General features: G+C 68.7%; 4 protein-coding genes across 4 annotated transcripts; 1 reads left to right on the top strand and 3 right to left on the bottom strand.

The window, feature by feature from the left end:
* Nucleotides 1–355: 355 nt before the first annotated feature.
* On the bottom strand, nt 356–5713 carry TNNI3 (troponin I3, cardiac type). Its single transcript, XM_065048086.1, has 9 exons — nt 5545–5713; nt 4932–4958; nt 4748–4841; nt 4608–4649; nt 4366–4497; nt 3604–3693; nt 2099–2269; nt 936–1039; nt 356–491 (listed from the first exon to the last, which is right to left on the bottom strand). The coding sequence occupies exons 2-8, from the start codon at nt 4940–4942 to the stop codon at nt 938–940; spliced, it is 642 nt and encodes a 213-aa protein (XP_064904158.1). The 5' UTR covers nt 4943–4958; nt 5545–5713; the 3' UTR covers nt 356–491; nt 936–937.
* Nucleotides 5714–5976: 263 nt separating this feature from the next.
* On the bottom strand, nt 5977–10252 carry DNAAF3 (dynein axonemal assembly factor 3). Its single transcript, XM_065048085.1, is given in 11 exon segments — nt 5977–6118; nt 6204–6278; nt 6816–6984; nt 7076–7174; nt 7266–7385; nt 7759–7823; nt 7826–7951; nt 9015–9169; nt 9259–9352; nt 9854–9964; nt 10049–10252. Coding segments are annotated over 10 exon segments (1023 nt in total). The 5' UTR covers nt 10116–10252; the 3' UTR covers nt 5977–6118; nt 6204–6261.
* Nucleotides 10253–10581: 329 nt separating this feature from the next.
* HSPBP1 (HSPA (Hsp70) binding protein 1) lies at nt 10582–18176 on the bottom strand. Its single transcript, XM_065048092.1, is given in 11 exon segments — nt 10582–10793; nt 10878–10987; nt 11866–11962; nt 13074–13184; nt 13187–13228; nt 14535–14756; nt 16626–16758; nt 16761–16817; nt 17817–17835; nt 17837–18021; nt 18168–18176. Coding segments are annotated over 11 exon segments (1182 nt in total). The 3' UTR covers nt 10582–10596.
* Nucleotides 18177–18390: 214 nt separating this feature from the next.
* On the top strand, nt 18391–19796 carry KMT5C (lysine methyltransferase 5C; the record flags this gene model as incomplete). Its single annotated transcript, XM_065048093.1, has 3 exons — nt 18391–18844; nt 18922–19084; nt 19765–19796. Coding segments are annotated over exons 1-3 (407 nt in total), but the record flags the coding sequence as incomplete, so codon positions are not given.
* Between the last annotated feature and the right edge of the window lie 733 nt (nt 19797–20529).

A 20529-nucleotide genomic window follows, 5' to 3' on the forward strand; every position in this document is an offset into this window, starting at 1 on the left:
TCTCCCCTAGACCCCCAGAGTGCCCCAAATCCCCTATAGCCCCCCAACCTCCCCATAGACCCCCATAGCCCCCCCAACCTCCCCATGGCCCCCCAAATCCCCTATAGCGCCCCCCCCCCAGCCCCCCAAATCCTCCCAGGGACCACAAACACTCCCCAGAGTCCCCAGCCCCGGGGTGGGGGGGAAGTCTCATTGCAAAGCCTTATGGGTCACGACCCCCCCCCCCCCAACGAAAGGTCACCAGGTCAAGGGTGGGGATGTGGGGATACATGAGCTGCAGTGAAATGGGCGTGGCCACAAGTGGGGGGGGGGGGGGGCGAGGCCACGCCCATGGCCACACCCACAAGTCGCTGGGTTGATGCTGGGGAGGGTTTATTGTGGGGGGGTGACACTGGGAGTGATGAAGATGATGATGATGATGGTGACGATGGTGACAATGGTGATGCCAGTCCCAGGGGGTCCTGGGTGGGGGTCCCAGGGCAGGGAGGCGCCTGCGGGAGATGACGGAGGTTTGTGGGGGGAGAGGGTCTTTTTAGGGGGGGGGGAGGTTGAAGAGGGAGAAGTGGGGGGTCTGGGGGGGTCTATGGGGGGATCTATGGGGGGTGGGGTCTGGGGAATCTGGAGGGTTTCGAGTGGGGTGTATGGGGGGATAGGGGGTGTCTGAGAGTTTGGGGGAGGGTCTGGGGGCAATGGGGGGTGTTGGAGGGTCTGTGGGGAGATGGGGGGTGTGGGTGGGTCTGGGGGAGACTGTGGGGGGTTTGGGGGCGTCCTGGGGGTCTGAGGCTCGATTGGGGGTCCTGAAGAAGGGGTTGGGTGGGTCTGTGGATATGGGGGGGTCTGTGTGTCTTGTGGGGGTCTGTGGGTTCTGAGGGGTCTGTGGGTTTTGGGGGGGTCTGTGTGTTCTGGGGGGTCTTTGGGGCCCCCCTGGGTCTCACCCTCAGGCCGGGCCCCCCCCCGGCGCCTCGAATTTCTTCTTCCGTCCCTCCATCCCGCTCAGTGCGTCCACGTTCTTGCGCCAATCACCGACCTCGCGGCTCTCCTGCCCCGCCCCCCCGTCAGGGACACGCCCCACGGACACGCCCACCAATCGGGGACACGCCCAACCGTGGGGAACACGCCCATGGCCACGCCCACCCACCGGGGACACGACCCCAGTCCCAGACACGCCCACCCACCAGGGACACACCCCTGACCACGCCTGCCACCGGCCACGCCCCCTCCCCCAGCACTCCACCCCATTGGCTCCCACCTTTCTCTGGCCACACCCACTGCTCGGCCACGCCCCTTCCTGTCCCCTCCTCCCCCTGCCATGTCCCCAGCCATGACCCCGCGTGTCCCCCCATGTCCCCCCCCAGTGTCCCCCCATTCCCTTGGTGACCCCCAGTGTCCCCAACCATGTCCCCATGTACCCCCGTGATGTCCCCCCTGCGATCTGTCCCCCCCCGCAGTGTCCCCATGTGTCCCTCCCTCTGGTGTCCCCAATGTCCCCCAGTGTCCCCGTTTGTCCCCAGGGAGCCATGGTGGCACCTGGTGCTGTGTCCCTTCATGTCCCCAGTGTCCCCATTTCCTTCCCTGGTGCTCCCACATGTGTCCCCATGTCCCCCCTCAGTGTGTCCTCAGTGTCCCCACGATATCCTCTTGGTGTCCCCATTTGTCACCCACCTCAGCCTCGTCTTCAACCCTGGTGTCCCCATTTGTGTGTCCCCAATGTCCCCATTTCCTCCCCCAGTGTCCCCACACATGTCCCCACGATGTGCCCTTTGGTGTCCCCATTGTCACCCACCTTCTCAGCTTCATCCTTGTGCACCTGCCGCAGACCCACCCCCACCCCCGCGTCCCCATATGTGTCCCCAATGTCCCCATTTCCTCCCCTGGTGTCTCCCCCATGGTGTCCCCACATGTGTCCCTACAATGTCCCCATTTGTCACCCACCTTCTCAATCTCATCTTTGTGCACCTGCCATGGTCACACCCCCACCCTGGTGTCCCCATATGTGTCCCCAATGTCCCCATTTCCTCCCCTGGTGTCTTCCCCATGGTGTCCCCACACATGTGTCCGATGTCCCCAATGTCCCCCTGGTGTCCCCATTGTCACGCACCTTCTCGGCCTCGTCCTTGCGCACCTGCCGCAGCCCGGCGCGCAGGTCGGTCCCCACGCGGTGCTTGGTCCCCAGCAGCGCGGCCATCATGGCGTCCGCGGACAGACGGACGCGGCGCAGCGCGGGACGGACAAAGCGCCCGCCCGCCACGCGGCGGCGGAGCTCGTCCATCTGGGGACATGGGGACAATGGGGACAATGGGGACATTGGGACACAGCTCATCCATCTGGGGACATGGGGACAATGGGACACAGAGCTCGTCCATCTGGGGACATGGGGACATTGGGGACATTGGGACACAGCTCATCCATCTGGGGACATTGGGGACATTGGGGACACAGAGCTCGTCCATATGGGGACAATGGGGGCAATGGGGGCAATGGGACACAGAGCTCGTCCATCTGGGGACATGGGGACAATGGGGACACTGGGGACAATGGGACACAGAGCTCGTCCATCTGGGGACATGGGGACATTGGGGACATTGGGGGCAATGGGGACATTGGGGACAATGGGACACAGAGCTTGTCCATCTGGGGACATGGGGACATTGGGGACAATGGGACACAGAGCTCGTCTATCTGGGGACATGGGGACATTGTGGGGAAAGTGGGGACATGGAGCCCACAGCTCGTCCATCTGGGGACATTGGGGACATTGTGGGGACATGGAGCCCACAGCTCCTCCATCTGGGGACATGGGGACATTGTGGGGGCATGGAGCCCACAGCTCCTCCATCTGGGGACATGGGGACATTGTGGGGGCATGGAGCCCACAGCTCCTCCATCTGGGGACATGGGGGACATTGTAGGGACAAGGGGACATGGAGCCCACAGCTCCTCCATCTGGGGACATGGGGGACATTGTGGGGACAAGGGGACATGGAGCCCACAGCTCCTCCATCTGGGGACATGGGGGACGTTGTGGGGACAAGGGGACATCATGGGGACATGGAGCCCACAGCTCCTCCATCTGGGGACATGGGGACATTGTGGGGACATGGAGCCCACAGCTCCTCCATCTGGGGACATGGGGACATTGTGGGGGCATGGAGCCCACAGCTCCTCCATCTGGGGACATGGGGGACATTGTAGGGACAAGGGGACATGGAGCCCACAGCTCCTCCATCTGGGGACATGGGGGACATTGTGGGGACAAGGGGACATGGAGCCCACAGCTCCTCCATCTGGGGACATGGGGGACGTTGTGGGGACAAGGGGACATCATGGGGACATGGAGCCCACAGCTTCTCCATCTGGGGACATGGGGACATTGTGGGGACATGGAGCCCACAGCTCCTCCATCTGGGGACATGGGGGACATTGTAGGGACAAGGGGACATGGAGCCCACAGCTCCTCCATCTGGGGACATGGGGGAACACATGATGGGGACACAAGGGGACACGGGAGACACAGGAGAGACATGGGGTGACGTGGGGACATGATGGGGACACAGGGGTGACACGGGGACACAATGGGGACATGGAGTGACACGGGGCTCCCACCTCGGCCACGTTCTTGCTGACACGTGTCCCCATGTCATAGCGCTCCTCGTCCACCCGCCCCACGCGGGCGTGGAGCTCCCGGCACAGCGCCTGGGGACATTGGGGACAATTGGGGACACTGGGGGACACCCCCAGAAACACCCTAATCCTTCATGTCCCCCCCATGTCCCTTTACCTGCAGCTTGGTGACACTCAGCCCCTCGGTCATGGGGTGTCTCAGAGCTCCCCTGTGTCCCCATGTCCCCATGTCCCCACATCCTCCCCCATGGCCCGATACCTGTGCCCATGTTCCCCTCTGTCCCCATGTCCCCCCATGTCCCTTTACCTGCAGCTCAGTGACACTGAGCCCCTTGGTGACGGGTGGGGGACAGAGCTCCCCCATGTCCCCCCTATGTCCCCATATCTCCATGTCCCTGTACCTGTCCCCATGTCCCCCCGTGTCCCCATGTCCCTTTACCTGCAGCTCGGTGACACTGAGCCCCTCAGTGACGGGGTGGGGACAGAGCTCCCCTGTGTCCCCATGTACCCCCATGTCCCCATGGCTCTGTACCTGTCCCCATGTCCCCATGTCCTTTTACCTGTAGCTCGGTGACACCAACCCCATCAGTGATGGGGGGGACAGAGCTCCCCTGTGTCCCCATGTCCCCCCATGTCCCCCCGTGTCCCCATATCCCTGTGCCCCCCTGTGTCCCCATGTCCCCCCATGTCCCTGTGTCCCATGTCCCCATATCCCCATGTCTCCATGTCCCCATGTCCCCGTACCTGCAGCTCGGTGACACTGAGCCCGTCGGTGACGGGGGGGGGACAGAGCTCCCCCAGCAGCCGCGTTTTCTCGGCCGCCCGTTCCTGCTCCTCCCGTTCCAGCTCCCGCTTCGCCCTTTGCAGCAACAGCGTCTTGGGGGGGGGACACATGGGGGGGTGACACGGGGACCCAGGCGTCTGGGGACCCAGGCGTCCGGGGACCCAGGCGTCCCGGGACCCCCCAAACCATCCCCCCCAATCACCTTCAGCTGGAGCTTCCGCGACGCTGAGATTTTGGGTTGTCTCTGGGGGGGGGAGGGGTATACACACAAATGAGGGGGTGTCCCTGGTGTCACCCCCCCCATGTCACCCCCCTCCCTGTGTCCCCGCCCCCCCCCCCAACCTTTGCATGCGGCTCCACCGCGTACGCCCGGTAATTGGCCGAGGATTTGCGGCGCAGTGGGGGGGGCGGCTGTGCCGGGGGGGGCGCGTCCTCCCTATGGGGGGGGGAGGGGACACACAGGGGAGGTGTCAGGACCCCCCCCCCAAGTGTCCCCTCTCCCTCACCCCTCCCATCCCCCACTCACTCTTCAGCCATCCTGGGGGTCACGATGCTGGAACATGGGGGGGGCGGATGAGGGGGGGGCGGGGGGAAGGAGATGAGGGGGGGCTGGGGGGCCGCCCCTCCCCGCCCCCAGCTCCAGTCCTGCCCCTATTTGGGGCCGGTGGCTCCAGGGCTGATAAGGGGGGGCTAAAAATAGCCCTTATCATCAAACCTTCCCCCCGGGGGGACCCAGGCGTCCGGGCTGCCCTGCCCCCCATCCCCAAGGGCACCCAGGGCACCCCCCCCCCCCTCCCGGGGACACCCCCTCCTCACCTCAAAAACCCCCAGCGCACACAGGGGACCCCAGGCGTCCGGGGAATCCCACACCCCCTCCAGGGGACCCAGGCGTTCAGCATCCCCCCGCAGAGTGTGTCACAACCCCCCCACGTCCCAACACCCCCCGTGTCCCCCAACTCCCCCGTTCCCAAACCCCCCATCCCCCCAAATCCCTATGTACCCCCCTATCCCCCCAAAACCGCCCCTTGTCCCCCCAGGGGACCCCCCCCACTCCACCCCCTGGCAACGCCCCCCCCCGACCTCAACATCCCCCCACAAAAAAGGACCCAGGCGTCCGGGACCCCCCCCATCCCCATTACCTGCGGAGCCGGAGCCGGGAGGTGGTGGTGGCACTTTATTAATGGGCAGGGGCGTGGCCGTGGAGGGGGCGTGGCCACATGGATGGGTGTGGCCACATGGATGGGTGTGGCCACGTGGATGGGTGTGGCCACATGGGGCGGGGTCTCGCAGAAGCGGCAGCTTCCCGATTGGGCCGGGACAGGGAGGCGGGCGGGCGTGTGGCAGAGGGGGCGTGGCCCCATGGAAGGGGCGGGGCCTTGTGAAAAGAGGGCGGAGCTTCGTGGAGAGACTGGAACCTCGTCGGGGGGTTTGGGGTTCGGGTTGGGAGGTTTGGCGGGGGGGGGGGAGATGCGGGGCGGCTTCGGGGGATCTGGGGCATTTGGGGGATGGTTTGGTGGGGGGTTAAGGGGGGGTCGGGGCATTCGGGGGGGTTTGGGGGGTGGGTCATGGTGGGGGGGGCCCGCCAGCAGAAGCGGGCGTAGGCGGGGGGTTCCCCGGGCCCCCCCCAGGGCTGGAAGCCGCAGTCCTGGGCCAGCGCGACCACCCGGGCCCGGAACGCGTCCAGCTGGGGGGGGGCGCAGGGTTGGCGCGAACCTGGGGGGGGGGGGACACAGAGGTCATGACCCTGGGTGGGGGGGGTCGGGGGGGGGTTCCCCGTTTGGGGAGTCCCTGTACCCACGTGGGCAGCTCCACCAATAGCGTCGCCCCCGGAGCAGCCAATTGGCCCAACTCGGGGGTCAACTCGGGCAGCGACCTGGGGGGGGGAAAAGGGGGGGGGTGAGGGACCCAGGCGTCCGGGCCACCCCCCCAGCACCCTCCCCCCTCGATCCACCCGACACCCCAGGAACTTCTGGGGATCGAAATCCTTGGGGGGGGACACAGGTCACCCCCATGGGACCCCCCCCAAAACCTCCACCCTCCCCAGACCCCCCCTAAATGACCCCCCCAACCCCCCGATCCCGAACCCCCAGACCTCCTGGAGCCCGCCCGACTCCCCCAAACCTCCGAACCTCCACATCGCCCCCAAACTGCCCCACATCCCCGAAACCCCCCAAATCCCTAACCCCCAAAAACCCCGGACCCCCCCTCCCCCCCCACCTCCAGCCCAGCACGAGCAATTGGGGCTTCAGGCGCGCGCGGGGGGGGGCGCGAAGGGCTCCCCCCAATGGGAGGAACCGGACACGGAGCGGCAGCGGGACCCGCGGACCTGCGTGGGGGGACACACACACGTTGGAGGGGGTCACGCACATTGGGGGGGGGAGGTCAATGTGGGGGGTGTGGGGGTTGTTACCCAAGGGGTCGCTGTCGTCGCCGGGGGGGTCCTGGGGGGGGTCTCTTTGTGTTGGGGGTTCCCCGGGGGTTTCCCCAGGGGATTCCTCAGGGGATTCCCCAGGGGGTGTCCCCCTGAGCAGCTCGTGCAGCAGCGCGGTGACGTTTTCCAGGGAGATTTCAGTGGCCGTCTGGGTTGGGGGGGAAACACACACAGTGACCCCCCCATCCCGGGTTCCCCCCACCCCCCCCCGGGACTCCCCCCAGTTCCCCCCCCCCCACCTTTCCGGGGCTCCGTCGCTCAGGATCGAGCCCAAAGGCCACGAAGGGTCCGGTCACCGTGTCCCCCCAGTACCCGGGATCGGGCCCCTCCTGCCCGTCCTGTGTGTGGGGAGGGGGGTGTCAGTGACCTCTGACCCCCCCCCGGACCCCCCCCATCGCCCCCCCCCCCCCCCGCCCCGCCCCCACTCACGTTCCGGGGGCAGCGGCTGCTCCTCAGGGTGGGGTTGGGCGCCGTGTCCCCCCCCAGCGGCACGAAGGCGACGCCGCTTTCCCGCCAGCGCCCGAACTCGGCCGGGGACACCGAGGTGGCCTTGGGGGGGGACACGGGGATGGAGCGACCCCCCCGCACCCCCAAATACCCCGTGTGTGTCCCCCCGGATCCCCAAGGTCCCCCGTGTCCCCCCCCTGGACTCTGTGACCCCCCCCCCCAAAGCGCCAGGACCTCCCAATCCCCTCCGGACCCCCCGGTGCCTCCCCCTGGTGCCATTACCCCCCCGGTGACTCCCCCCCGCCCCGTGGTCCCCCCGTTGCTCCGGTTACCTCCCGGGGGTGCAGCCCCATCCGGACCCCCTGGTGCCCCCCCCGATGCCCCCGTTGCTCCGTTATCCCCCGGTTGTTCAGCCCCATCCGGACCCCCCGGTGCCCCCCCCGGTGCCCCCCCGGTGCCCCCGTTGCTCCGTTACCCCCCGGGGGTGCAGCCCCATCCGCAGCTCCCAATCCGCCACGGCCGCTCTCGCCTCGTACCGGGTCCCAGGAGCCGCCGCAGCCGCCGCTCCCACCCCCGGGGCTCCGGTTCCGGCTCCGGGCGGACGCGGGTTCGAGTCCCGGCCGCTCCCAGCGCCGCAAAACGGCCTCGAGTGCGTCCCGGTCCCGGCACTGCCGGGGAACCGCGAACGGGAACGGGCGGCACCGGGACCCCCGGACCCCCACCCGCTTCCCCGCCACCGAACGGACCCGGGACCCCCCATCCCGGTTCCCCCCGTGGGACCCGGTACCGGGGGATCCCCGGACCCGGGTAGAACGGGGACCCCCCGGACCCCTGAGACCCCCGGGACCGGCACTGGGAGCTCCAATTCCCCCGGTTCCCCCTGCCCGGTGTCCCCCCCGTTCCCCACTCACCCCGGGGTCTCGCTACCGGGCAGTCCCCGTTCCCCCCCAGTCTCCCGGTCCCCTCCGGTGTCCCCCCCGTTTCTCCATCACCGGACAGCCCCGGGATCCTCCCGTACCCCCCGGACCCGCCTCCCCGGTGTCCCCCCGTGCCCCCCCCGGTTCCCCATCACCAGACAGTCCCGGTCCCTCCCTGTGTCCCCGGTGTCCCCCCGGTCCCCCATCCCAGTCCAGTATCCGCGGTTCCCCATCACCGGCCAGTCCCGGCTCTCCCGGTCCCCCCGGTGTCCCCGGTCCCCCGGTTCCCCATCACCGGCCAGCCCGGCTCTCCAGGTTCCCCCCTCCCGGTGTCCCCCATCCCAGTCCGGTCCCCCGGTTCCCCATCGCCGGACAGTCCCGGTTCCCCCCGGTATCCCCGGTCCCCCCGGTTCGCCATCGCCGGCCAGTCCCGGTTCTCCCGGTTCCCCCCTCCCCGGTGTCCTCCCCGGTTCCCCAACACCGGAGAGTCCCGGTTCCCCCCGGTATCCCCGGTCCCCCATCCCAGTCCGGTATCCCCGGTCCCCCGGTTCCCCATCACCGGCCAGCCCCGGCTCTCCCGGTCCCCCCGGTGTCCCCGGTCCCCCGGTTCCCCATCACCGGCCAGCCCCGGCTCTCCCGGTCCCCCCGGTGTCCCCGGTCCCCCGGTTCCCCATCACCGGCCAGCCCCGGCTCTCCCGGTTCCCCCCTCCCCGGTGTCCCCCATCCCAGTCCGGTCCCCCCGGTTCGCCATCGCCGGCCAGTCCCGGTGTCCCCGGTTCCCCCGGTATCCCCGTCCCCCCTTCCCGGTTCGGACCTTCATGAGCTGCAGCTCCGCGGGTCCGCCCGGCTCCCGGTCCCGGTTCCCGGTGACCCAGCGGCGCAGCCGGGCGGCGGCTCCGGGCAGCGCGGCCGCGGTGCCGGGTCGGACCCGCACGGAGCCCACAAGCTCCAGGATGGCGGCGGCGCGGGCTGGGGGGGGGGGCGGTGGGGTCGGTGCCGGTACCGGGGGGGGAGGTCCCGGTGGGTTTTTGGGGGGGGGGGTCCCCGGGTCCCGTTACCGGCCGGGCTGATGCGTCCCGGGGCTTCGGTCGCCAGGAGCAGGAACAGCAGCTGCCGGGACACGGACTCCGGGCGCCGCTCGGACACGAAGAGCTGGGGGGGGATGAGACCGGGAACACCGGGACCCCCCCCGGTAATAACGGGGAACAGCCGGGACCCCCCCGGGAACCCCCAGGAATCACCGGGTACACCCCCAGCTCACACTGGGAACCCCCAATAACTCCGGGAACGACCCCCCGGGAGCCCCCCAGTAACACCGGGAACCCCCACGACCCCCCCCCAGGTAACCCACCTCGGTAACACCGGGAATCCCCCGGTACCTCTCCCGGTAACACTGGGACCCCCCCGCTAACCCCCAATAACCCCCCGGTAACACCCCCCGGGGCCCCCAACAGTAACATGGGGACCCCCCCCCGCAGTGACCCAGCCCCGGGACCCCCCCCGGTAACACGGGGACACCCCGGTAACACCCCCAGGACCCCCCGGTAACACCAGGACACCCCGGTCCCCCCACCCCGAACCCCCCAAACCCTCCGGGGACACCCCCGGTAACACGGGCCCCCCCGGTCCCCCCGCCCGGTGCCGGTTCCGTACGGTGACGTCCCGGGGGGGTCCCCGCCGGGCCCGGGCCGCCGTCAGCAGCACGTGCCGCCCCTCGGCCGCCCCCACCAGCAGCGCCGCCCGCCTCCTCGGTGCCCGGGGGGACTGCGGGGGGGGTCACCGGTTACCGGGGGGGGGGAGTCACCGGGGGGTTACCGGGGAGGGGGGTCACCGGGGGGTCGTGCTCACGGTGCAGCCGCAGGTCGATGGCGGGGGACAGGCCCCACCAGCACACGGTGCCGAGCGCCTCCTCCATGGCGGGAACCGGCCCGGCCACGCCCCTCCCCGCCGGTACCGGGAGGCGCCGCCAATAGGGAGAGAGGAACGGCGGCGGGAGCCCCGCCCACCCGGCGCGGGAGACGCGGTTTCCAAGGTAACGTGCGTGGCCACGCCCCCTCCTGGCAACGGCCCGGCGCGTGGACACGCCCCCTAACAACGGCCCGGCGCGTGGATACGCCCCCTGGCAACGGACGCGGAGGCCACGCCCCCTAACGACAGACACGGGTGAGGACACGCCCCCTAACAGCAGCCTGGCGGGAGACCACACCCTCAAACAAAGCCCGGGAAGCCCCGCCCCTTCCAGCAATGTAGGCCCCGCCCCCCGGCGCTGTCCAGCCCGCGGTGCTGACAAGTCCCAATCATTTTGGGGGGGGGCGGGGGTGGGGGGTGTCACATCTCCACCCCTAAATGACATCAGCGATGACATCATCAATGACATCACCACCCCCACCCCATTTTTAAACCCAAGACGCATTGAGGAGCAAAATCTTTATTAACCCCCAGAACTGGGGGGGGGGGGGTCGCCATGCACCCGGGGGGTCCCCAGACTTTTGGGGGTGTCCCAATTTTTTGGGGGGGGTCACCGGTCGGCCCCCTCCCCGGGGGGGCTGTCGAAGCAAAGCTGCAGTAGCCGCTCGCAGAACTCCAGCTCCTCCTACAGGACGGGGGGGGGGGTCACCGGGGGGTGTGTCCCCCCAAAATGACCCCCCCCCACCCCTGGGTTCTCCCCCCCCCTCACCTGGAACTCGCGCTGCCCCCCCCAGCTGCTCCCGCCGCTCCCGCAGCAGCCGCTCCAGCCCCAGGGGGGGGTCCCGGCACGCGCGCAGCCCCTCGGGGGAACCCGCCAAACTGGGGGGGGGCACACACACAGAGAAATGGTTGGGGGAGGGGATGGGGGAGGGGTCACAGAACCCCCTAAAACCCCCCCATAAAAACCTGGGGTGTCCCAAACTCCCCTGGGGCCCCAGAGCCCAAATGTCCTCCCCCCCCAATCCCAATGGGACCTCCCCCAGTTCCACCCCCCTCCCGCAACCCCCAAATCCCCCCCCAGGGATCCCCTGGGAACCCCCAATTCCCCCCCCCCCCAGGGATCCCCTGGGACCTCAAACCCCATCGCGATCCCTCCAAGCCCCACCCCCCCCCCCCAATTCCCTCCCCAGGGATCCCCCAAACTCCCCCTGGGATCCCCCCAAGCCCCTCCCCCAACCCCCAAATCCCCCCCCCCATAACACCCTGACCCCCCCATAGCTCCCCTCCAATCTCCCCCATATTGGAGGCACCCAACTGCCCCCCCGGGACCCCCCCAGAACCCCCAAATTCCCCCCCCCCCCCCCCCCCCATACCACCCTGACCACCCCTAACCCCCACCCAACCTCCCCCATATTGGGGGCACCCAAACCCCCCCCGTCCTGTGTCCCCCCCGTGTCACCTGCACAGTGTCCCCCCCCGTGTCACCTGCACAGTGCCCCCCCGTGTCAGTGTCCCCCCCGTGTCACCTGCACAGTGTCCCCCCCCGTGTCACCTGCACAGTGTCCCCCCCCCCGTGTCAGTGTCCCCCCCGTGTCACCTGCACAGTGTCCCCCCCCCCCGTGTCACAGTGCCCCCCCGTGTCACCTGCACAGTGTCCCCCCCCCGTGTCACAGTGCCCCCCCGTGTCACCTGCACAGTGTCCCCCCCGTGTCAGTGTCCCCCCCCCGTGTCACCTGCACAGGTCCCCCCCGTGTCACCTGCACAGTGTCCCCATGGCGTGCTCGTGTGTCCCCTCGTGCTCCGTGCGCAGCAGCGACACCAACCGGGGGACCAGACCCCCCCGGCACAGCGGGGCTGGGGGGCACAGCCAAGGGGGCACAGTGAATTGGGGGGGCACAGTGAATTGGGGGGGCACAGCCAAGGGGGGCACAGTGAGTTGGGGGGGTCACAGTGAATTGGGGGACACAGTGAATTGGGGGGATACAGTGAGTTGGGGGGACACAATGATATGGGGAGACAATGAATTGTGGGGACACAGTGAATTGGGGGGGACACAGTGAATTGGGGGGGGTCACAGTGAATTGGGGGAACACAGTGAATTGGGGAGGACACAATGATATGGGGGGGAACAATAAATTGGGGGGACACAGTGAATTTGGGGTACAGTGAATTGGGGGGGTCACAGTGAATTGGGGGACACAGCGAATTGGGGGACAGAGCGAATTAGGGGGGACAGTGAATTGGGGGGGTCACAGTTAATTCAGGGGTGGTTTTGGGGTCTGGGGGTGGTTTTGGGGTCGTGGAGGGTGTACTTTTGGGGTGCAGGTGTACTTTCGGGGTGTGGGGGTGTGTTTTGGGGTGCAGGGCTGTACTTTTGGGTTCTGGCTGTACTTTCGGGATGTGGGGCTGTACTTTTGGGTGCAGGGCTGTACTTTTGGGGTGCGGGGGTGGTTTAGGGGTGCGGGGGTGTACTTTCGGGGTGCGGGGCTGTACTTTTGGAGTGTGGGGGTGTACTTTTGGGGTCCAGGTGTACTTTCGGGGTGCAAGGCTGTACTTTTGGGGTGCGGGGCTGTACTTTTGGGGTCCGGGGGGTGTACTTTTGGGGTGCGGGGCTGTGTTTCGGGGTGCGGGGGGTGTACTTTTGGAGTGCGGGGGTGTTTCGGGGTGCGGGGGGTGTACTTTTGGGGTGCGGGGCTGTGTTTCGGGGTGCGGGGGGTGTACTTTTGGAGTGCGGGGGTGTTTCGGGGTGCAGGGGTGTACTTTTGGGGTGCAGAGGTGTACTTTGGGGGTGCAGGGGTGTACTTTTGGGGTGCGGGGCTGTACTTTTGGGGTGCAGGGGTGTACTTTTGGGGTGCGGGGGTGTACTTTTGGGGTGCAGGGCTGTACTTTTGGGGTGCAGGGCTGTACTTTTGGGGTGCGGGGGTGTTACTTTAGGGGTGCGGGGCTGTACTTTGGGGGTGCTCACCGCAGAGCCGGGGCTGCTCCAGCAGCAGCGCGTGCAGCAGGAAGGCGGCGCGGGCGCGCAGGGGGGGGAGGGGGCTCTGCAGGGCCCCCCCCAGCACCTCCAGCCCCCCAGCTCCTCCAGCTGCTGCAGCCCCCGCGGCTGCGACCGCACCAGACCTGGGGACGGGGGCACAGAGTGAACCCCCAAACCCGGGACCCAATACCCCCCAAACCACCCCCGTGACCCCCAGCAACCCGGGGGGGGAGAAAATGAGGCCAGGGTCCCCCCACCCCCCCCTGTACCCCCATAACCCCCCAAATCCTCCTGCATCCCTCCCATAACCCCCCCCCCCAAATCACCCCATAACCCCCCTGTACCCCCCCATGACCCCCCCAAATGCACAACAGCAGTCAATGGGTCCCACCCTGACTTTGGGGTCCCCCCACCCCCCCATAACCCCCCAAATCCCCCCACACCCCAAATCACCCCATACCCCCCTGTACCCCCCCATGACCCCCCCAAATTCACAAGAGCAGTCAATGGGTCCCACCCTGACTTTGGGGTCCCCCCCACACCCCAAATCAGCCCATACCCCCCTGTATCCCCCCCACCACCCCATGACCCCCCAAATCCACAACAGCAGTTGAGGGGTCCCCCCCAAAACCCCCTGTACCCCCATGACCCCCCAAATCCTCCTGCATCCCTCCCATGACCCCCCCACCCCAAATCACCCCATAACCCCCTGTACCCCCCCATGACCCCCCAAACTCACAACAGGAGTGAATGGGTCCCACCCTGACTTTGGGGTCCCCCCCACCCCAAATCACCCAATGCCCCCCCCGAATCCCCCCACCCACCCCTTGACCCCCCCAAACCCACAACAGCAGTCAATGGGTCCCACCCTGGCTTTGGGGTCCCCCCCAGCCCAAATCACCCCATACCCCCCCGTACCCCCCCATGACCCCCCCAAACCCACAACAGCAGTCAATGGGTCCCACCCTGGCTTTGGGGTCCCCCTGCCCCCCTGTACCCCCATGACCTCCCAAATCCCCCCCACCCCAAATCAGCCCATAACCCCCCTGTACCCCCCCCCATGACCCCCCCAAACCGCAGTCAATGGGTGCCACCCTGACTTTGGGGTCCCCCCACACCCCAAATCACCCCATACCCCCCTGTATCCCCCCCCCCCACCCCATGACCCCCCCAAATCGCAGTCAATGGGTCCCACCCTGGCCTTGGGGTCCCCCCCACCCCAAATCAGCCCATAACCCCCCTATATCTCCCCCCACCCACCCCATGACCCCCCCAAACTCACAACAACAGTCAATGGGTCCCACCCTGGCTTTGGGGTCCCCCCAGCCCAAATCACCCCATTCCCTCCCCTGTACCCCCCCATGACCCCCCCAAACCCACAACAGCAGTCAATGGGTCCCACCCTGGCCTTGGGGTCCCCCAGCCCCCCCACTTCGCCCCCAGACTCACAGGAGATGGCGAAGAGGGCGGCGGGGGCCGCCTGGGGGTGGGGGTCCCCCCGCAGCGCCCCCAGCAGCGGGGGGAGGGCGCCCAGCGCCAGCGCCCCCCCCTGGGCCGGGGGCAGGTTCTGGGCGCAGGAGCCCAGGGCTCGGGCGGCTCCGGCTCGTATTGGGGGGTGCGGGTGCCCCAAAAACTTCACCAGCGTCTCCAGACCCCCCAGGGCCAGGAAATCTATGGGGAGGGGAGACACAAAGAGGGGGGGGTCAGAGAACCCCCAAAATCCCCTTTTCCCCCCACCCCATCCTGGCCAGGAAATCTTGGGGGGTGGGGGGGGGGGGGATACAAGGGGGTCAGGGAACCCCCCCCCAAATCCCCCTGACACCCTCAAATCCCCCCTCATGACCCCCCCCCACTATTCAGAAGCATCAGGACCCCCCCCCCAACTCAAATCTGAGACACCCCCGGGACCCCCCAGCCCCCCCCACCCCTTATTGTGCCCCCCAACCTTGCCCCCCATCCCCCTTTTGTGACCCTCCCGTACCCCCAACCTTATCACCCCCACCCCCTCTTTGTGACCCCCAGACCCCCCCCTTGTGTGCCCCCCAATCTTGTCCCCCATCCCCCCACTTTGTGCCCCCCAGACCCCCCTTTGTGTGCCCCCCAACCTGGTCCCCCCATGCCCCCTCTGTGCCCCAATCCTGTCCCCCCACCCCCAATTTGTGACCCCCAGATCCCCCCCGTGCCCCCATCCCCCTTTTGTGACCCCCCCACACCCCCCAACCTTGTCTCCCCCACAACCCCTTTGTGACCCCCCCCGTGTGCTCCCCAATCTTGTCCCCCCATCCCCCCCTTTTTGTGACCCCAGACCCCCCCCATGCCCCCCAACCTTGTCCCCCCCGTCTGTGACCCTTCAGACCCCCCCTTGTGTGCCCTCAACCTTGCCCCCGCGCTTTGCACCCCTATGTCACCCCCATGCCCCCCAACCTTGTCCCCCACCCCCACTTTGTGCCCCCCAGACCCCCCCTTGTGTGCCCCCCAATCTTGTCCCCCACCCCCCCTTGTGTGCCCCCCAACCTTGTCACCCCCCTTTGCACCCCTATGTCACCCCCCGTGCCCCCCAACCTTGTCCCCCACCCCCACTTTGTGCCCCCAGACCCCCCTTGTGTGCCCCCAAATCTTGTCCCCCCCGTCTGTGACCCTCAGACCCCCCCTCGTGTGCCCCCCAACCTTGCCCCCCCCTCTTTGCACCCCTATGTCACCCCCCGTGCCCCCAACCTTGTCCCCCACCCCCACTTTGTGCCCCCCAGACCCCCCCTTGTGTGCCCCCCAATCTTGTCCCCCACCCCCACTTTGTGACCCCCAGGCCCCCCCTTGTGTGCCCCCCAACCATGTCCCCCCATCCCTGCTTTGTGACCCCCAGACCCCTCCCCCCCCAGTATGCCCCCAATCTTGTCCCCCCACCCCCTCTTTGTGACCCCCAGACCCCCCCTCGTGTGCCCCCCAACCTTGCCCCCCCCCCTTGCACCCCTATGTCACCCCCCGTGCCCCCCAATCTTGTCCCCCACCCCCACTTTGTGCCCCCAGACCCCCCCTTGTGTGCCCCCAAATCTTGTCCCCCCCGTCTGTGACCCTCAGACCCCCCCTCGTGTGCCCCCCAACCTTGCCCCCCCCTCTTTGCACCCCTATGTCACCCCCCGTGCCCCCCAACCTTGTCCCCCCCGTCTGTGACCCTTCAGACCCCCCCTTGTGTGCCCCTCAACCTTGCCCCCCCCCTTTGCACCCCCATGTCACCCCCCGTGCCCCCCAACCTTGTCCCCCCCGTCTGTGACCCTTCAGACCCCCCCTTGTGTGCCCCCCAACCTTGCCCCCCCCCTTTGCACCCCTATGTCACCCCCCGTGCCCCCCAACCTTGTCCCCCCCGTCTGTGACCCTTCAGACCCCCCCTTGTGTGCCCCCCAACCTTGCCCCCCCCCCCTTGCACCCCCATGTCACCCCCGCCCCCCAACCTTGTCTCCCCCACGCCCCCTTTGTGACCCCCCCCTCGTGTGCCCCCCAACCTTGTCCCCCCCCTTGCACCCCCATGTCACCCCCCCCCCCCACCTTGCGCCACGTCCACGTTCTCCAGCAGCTCCCGCAGCTGCTCCAGCGCCGCCTCCTGCGCCTCCGCGTCCCGCGGGGGGGGCACCCCGCCCCCCCCCAGCACCTCCAGGCAGCGCCGCAGTTCGGCCACCGGCCCCCCGCCGCCACCCCCCCCAGCGCCTCGGCCATGGCCGCGCGGAGCCAGCGCTGCCGCTGGGGGGCACGGGGGCGTCAGGGCCCCCCCGGAACCGCAGAGACCCCCCGGATCCACAGAGACCCCCCCAAACCCCCCCAGACCCACAGAGATCCCCCAGACTCACAGAGACCCCCCCAAACCCCCCCAGACCCACAGAGACCCTCCCAAACCCCCCCAGATCCACAGAGACCCCCCAGACCCACAGAGACCCCCCAGATCCACAGAGAGCCCCCCAAACCCCCCCAGGGCCCCCCCAGACCCACAGAGACCCCCAAACCCCCCCAAACCCACAGAGCCCCCCCAAACCCACAGAGCCCCCCAAACGCCAAAGAGCCCCCCCAGACCCACAGAGCCCTCCAAACCCCCCCCAGACCCACAGAGACCCCCAAACTGCCACAGAGCCCCTCCCCAGACCCACAGAGCCCCCCCAAACCCCCCAGAGACCCCCCCCAGACCCACAGAGACCCCCAAACCCCCCCAAACCCACAGAGCCCCCCAAACCCACAGAGCCCCCCAAACGCCAAAGAGCCCCCCCCAGACCCACAGAGCCCTCCAAACCCCCCCCAAACCCAGAGACCCCCAAACTGCCACAGAGCCCCCCCCCCAGACCCACAGAGCCCCCCCAAACCCCCCAGAGACCCCCCCCAGACCCACAGAGCCCCCCAAACCCACAGAGACCCCCCCAGACCCAAAGACCCCCAACCCCCCCCAGACCCACAGAGCCCTGCCCAGACCCACAGAGACCCCCAAGCCCCCCCCAGACCCGCAGAGCCCCCCCAAACCCACAGAGCTCCCCCCAGACCCGCAGAGCCCCCACAAACCCACAGAGACCCCCCCCCGACCCCCATAGAGCCCCCCCAGACCCACAGAGACCCCCCAACCCACAGAGCTCCCCCCAAGACCCACAGAGACCCCCAAACCCCCCCGGACCCACAGAGCTCCCCCACCAGGACCTTCTGTGCCCCCCCAGGAGCCCCCAAACCTCCCCGATCCCCCCAATCTGACCCCCCCCCCACCTCGTCGCTCATGGGCTCCGGGGCTCGGCCCGCGGCTCCCGGCCGTCACCGCCATCTCCAGCAGCCCCTGCAGCGTGTGCGGGGGGTCCCGGGGGGGGTCCCGGGGGGGGTCCCGGGGGGGGTCCCGCGGGGGGGCGGGCAGCGCCAGGGCCCGATCCTGGGGGGGCTCCGGCCGCCCCCCGCTCCTCCCGCCGCCGCCATCGCCCTGGGAAGGGCCGGTCAGCGGCCGCAAAGCACCGGGACCCCCCCGGGACCCCCCCGGGACACCCCCGGACCCCCGGGACCCCCCAAGCGCCCCCGGTTCCCCCCGGTTCCCCCCGTACCCCGTTACCGCCGCCCGCCCGTCCTGGCCGCCGCCATCTTGCTCGGGGGCGGAAGCGGAAAAGGGGTGGCCCGCGCGCGGGGGGCGTGGTCTGTGTGAGGGGGCGTGGCTTCGCTGGGAGGTTTATTGTTTATTGTGTGGCCGCGCGGCACAAAGCTCGTTGGCCGCTGAGCGACGGCGCGATTCGCCTATGGGAGTGAAGCGCGGGCTCTCGGGAGCCAATAGGAAAGCGGGAAGGGCGGGATGTTGTAAACCAATGGAGAGCGAGGGGCGGGGATAGCCCAATAAGGTGGGAAGAGGAGTGACGGGCGTCAGCTTTAGCCAATAGCAGCGCCTCTCGCCCCACAGCGGGCCAATGGGGAGCAGCACGTGCCGCCCGGCGCGGTCTGGCCAATGGGAGCCGCGAGCGCCTCAGCCCGGGACGGGGGCGGGACGCCACGCGAGTGGCTGCGCCGCCGGCCAATGGGCGCGGCGGGCCGGAGCGGAACCGACCAATGGGAGGCGGCGGCGGCCGGGAGCGGGGCGGAGGCGCCGGGCGCTGCGGGACCGGCCGCGGGTCCCGGTTCCGCTCCCCCGGGGCCGGTCCCCGGTTCCCCATGGCGTCCCGGCGGGTGACGGCGCGGGAGCTCTGCGAGAACGACGACCTGGCCACCAGCCTGGTGCTGGACTCGGTGCTCGGCTTCCGCACGCACAAGATGGGCGTGAGGTGGGGCCGGGGCGGGGGGCGCCGGGTCCCGCGGGGTGTCCCGGTGTCCCCACACGTTCCCGTTCCGCCCCCCCCAGCCCGTTACCCGCCCTGCGGCGGCGGCACCAGCTGCGCGCGGCCGTTGAGCGCTTCCGGCGGCGCCGGGACCCGGAAGCCGCGTGGCGCGCGCTGAGCGCGGCCTGGGCCGGGACGTACTTCCGGCAGCGGCGTGCGCTGCAGCGGCGGGAGCTCAAGAGTCACGTGAGTGAGGGGGGGGCGGGCGGGACCACGTGGGGGGGTCCCTATGGGGGGGTCCCTATGGGGGGGTCCCTATGGGGCTCTATGGTGGAGTCTCTGCGGGTCCCTGGGGGGGTTCTATGGGGCTCTATAGGGGTCTCTATGGGGGGCCTATGGGGCTCTAGGTGGTTCCCTAGGGGGCGTCTATGGGGCAATATGGGGGGGTCCCTGGGGGGTGTATGGGGGTCCCTATGGGGGGTTTATGGAGATCTGTGGGGGGGTCTATGGGGGCTCTATGGGCGGTTTATGGGGCTCTATGGGGGTCCTTATGGGGGGGGGTCAATGGGGGTCCATATGTGGGGGTCAAAGGGGGTCCCTATGGGGGACCTATGGATCCGTATGGGGGGTTTCTGGGGCTCTATGGGGCAATCTATAGGGGGGTCTACAGGGATCCCTATGGGAGACCCTATGGGGCTTGATGGGGGTCTATGGGGGTCCCTCCATCTCTGACCCCCCCATTTCTCTCTGCCCCCCCCAGGCACTGTGATAATTGCGGCTGCTGTGGGGGCTTGGGGGGGGGTCTATAGGATTTTGGGGGGATAGGGGGGATCTACAGGACCCAGGGGGTTCAGGGGGGTCTGGGGGGGTTCAGGGATGTCCCCCCCATTTCTGACCCCCCCCCCCCGTTTCTCTGCCCCCCCCAGGTGCTGCGGTACCTGCGGCTGCTGGGGGGGGGGTTGGGGGGGTCTATAGGACTGGGGGGGTTCAGGGGGTCTGGGGGGGTTCAGGGGGGTCTGGGGGGATTCAGGGGTGTGTCCCCCATTTCTGACCCCCCCCCCCTGTTTCTTTCTGCCCCCCCAGGTGCTGCGGTACCTGCGGCTGCTGGGGGGGGGTTGGGGGGGTCTATAGGACTGGGGGGGTTCAGGGGGGTCTGGGGGGTTCAGAGGGGTCTGGGGGGGTTCAGAGGGGTCCGGGGGGGTTCAGGGTGTCCCCCCCCATTTCTGACCCCCCCCCCCGTTTCTTTCTGCCCCCCCAGGTGCTGCGGTACCTGCGGCTGCTGGGGGGGGGGTTGGGGGGGTCTATAGGACTGGGGGGGTTCAGGGGGGTCTGGGGGGGTTCAGGGGGGTCTGGGGGGATTCAGGGATGTCCCCCCCTATTTCTAACCCCCCCCCATTTCTCTGCCCCCCCCCAGGTGCTGCGGTACCTGCGGCTGCTGGGGGGGGGGTTGGGGGGGTCTATAGGACTTGGGAGGGGTCTGGGGGGGTTCAGAGGGGTCTGGGGGGGTTCAGAGGGGTCCGTGGGGGTTCAGGGATGTCCCCCCCCATTTCTGACGCCCCCCCCCGTTTCTCTGCCCCCCTCAGGTGCTGCGGTACCTGCGGCTGCTGGGAGGGGGTTTGGGGGGGTCTATAGGACTTGGGAGGGGTCTGGGGGGGTTCAGGGGGGTCTGGGGGGTTCAGAGGGGTCCGGGG

Source organism: Columba livia, unplaced genomic scaffold (genome assembly GCF_036013475.1).
Source record: "Columba livia isolate bColLiv1 breed racing homer unplaced genomic scaffold, bColLiv1.pat.W.v2 Scaffold_2019, whole genome shotgun sequence".
Classification (NCBI taxonomy): domain Eukaryota; kingdom Metazoa; phylum Chordata; class Aves; order Columbiformes; family Columbidae; genus Columba; species Columba livia.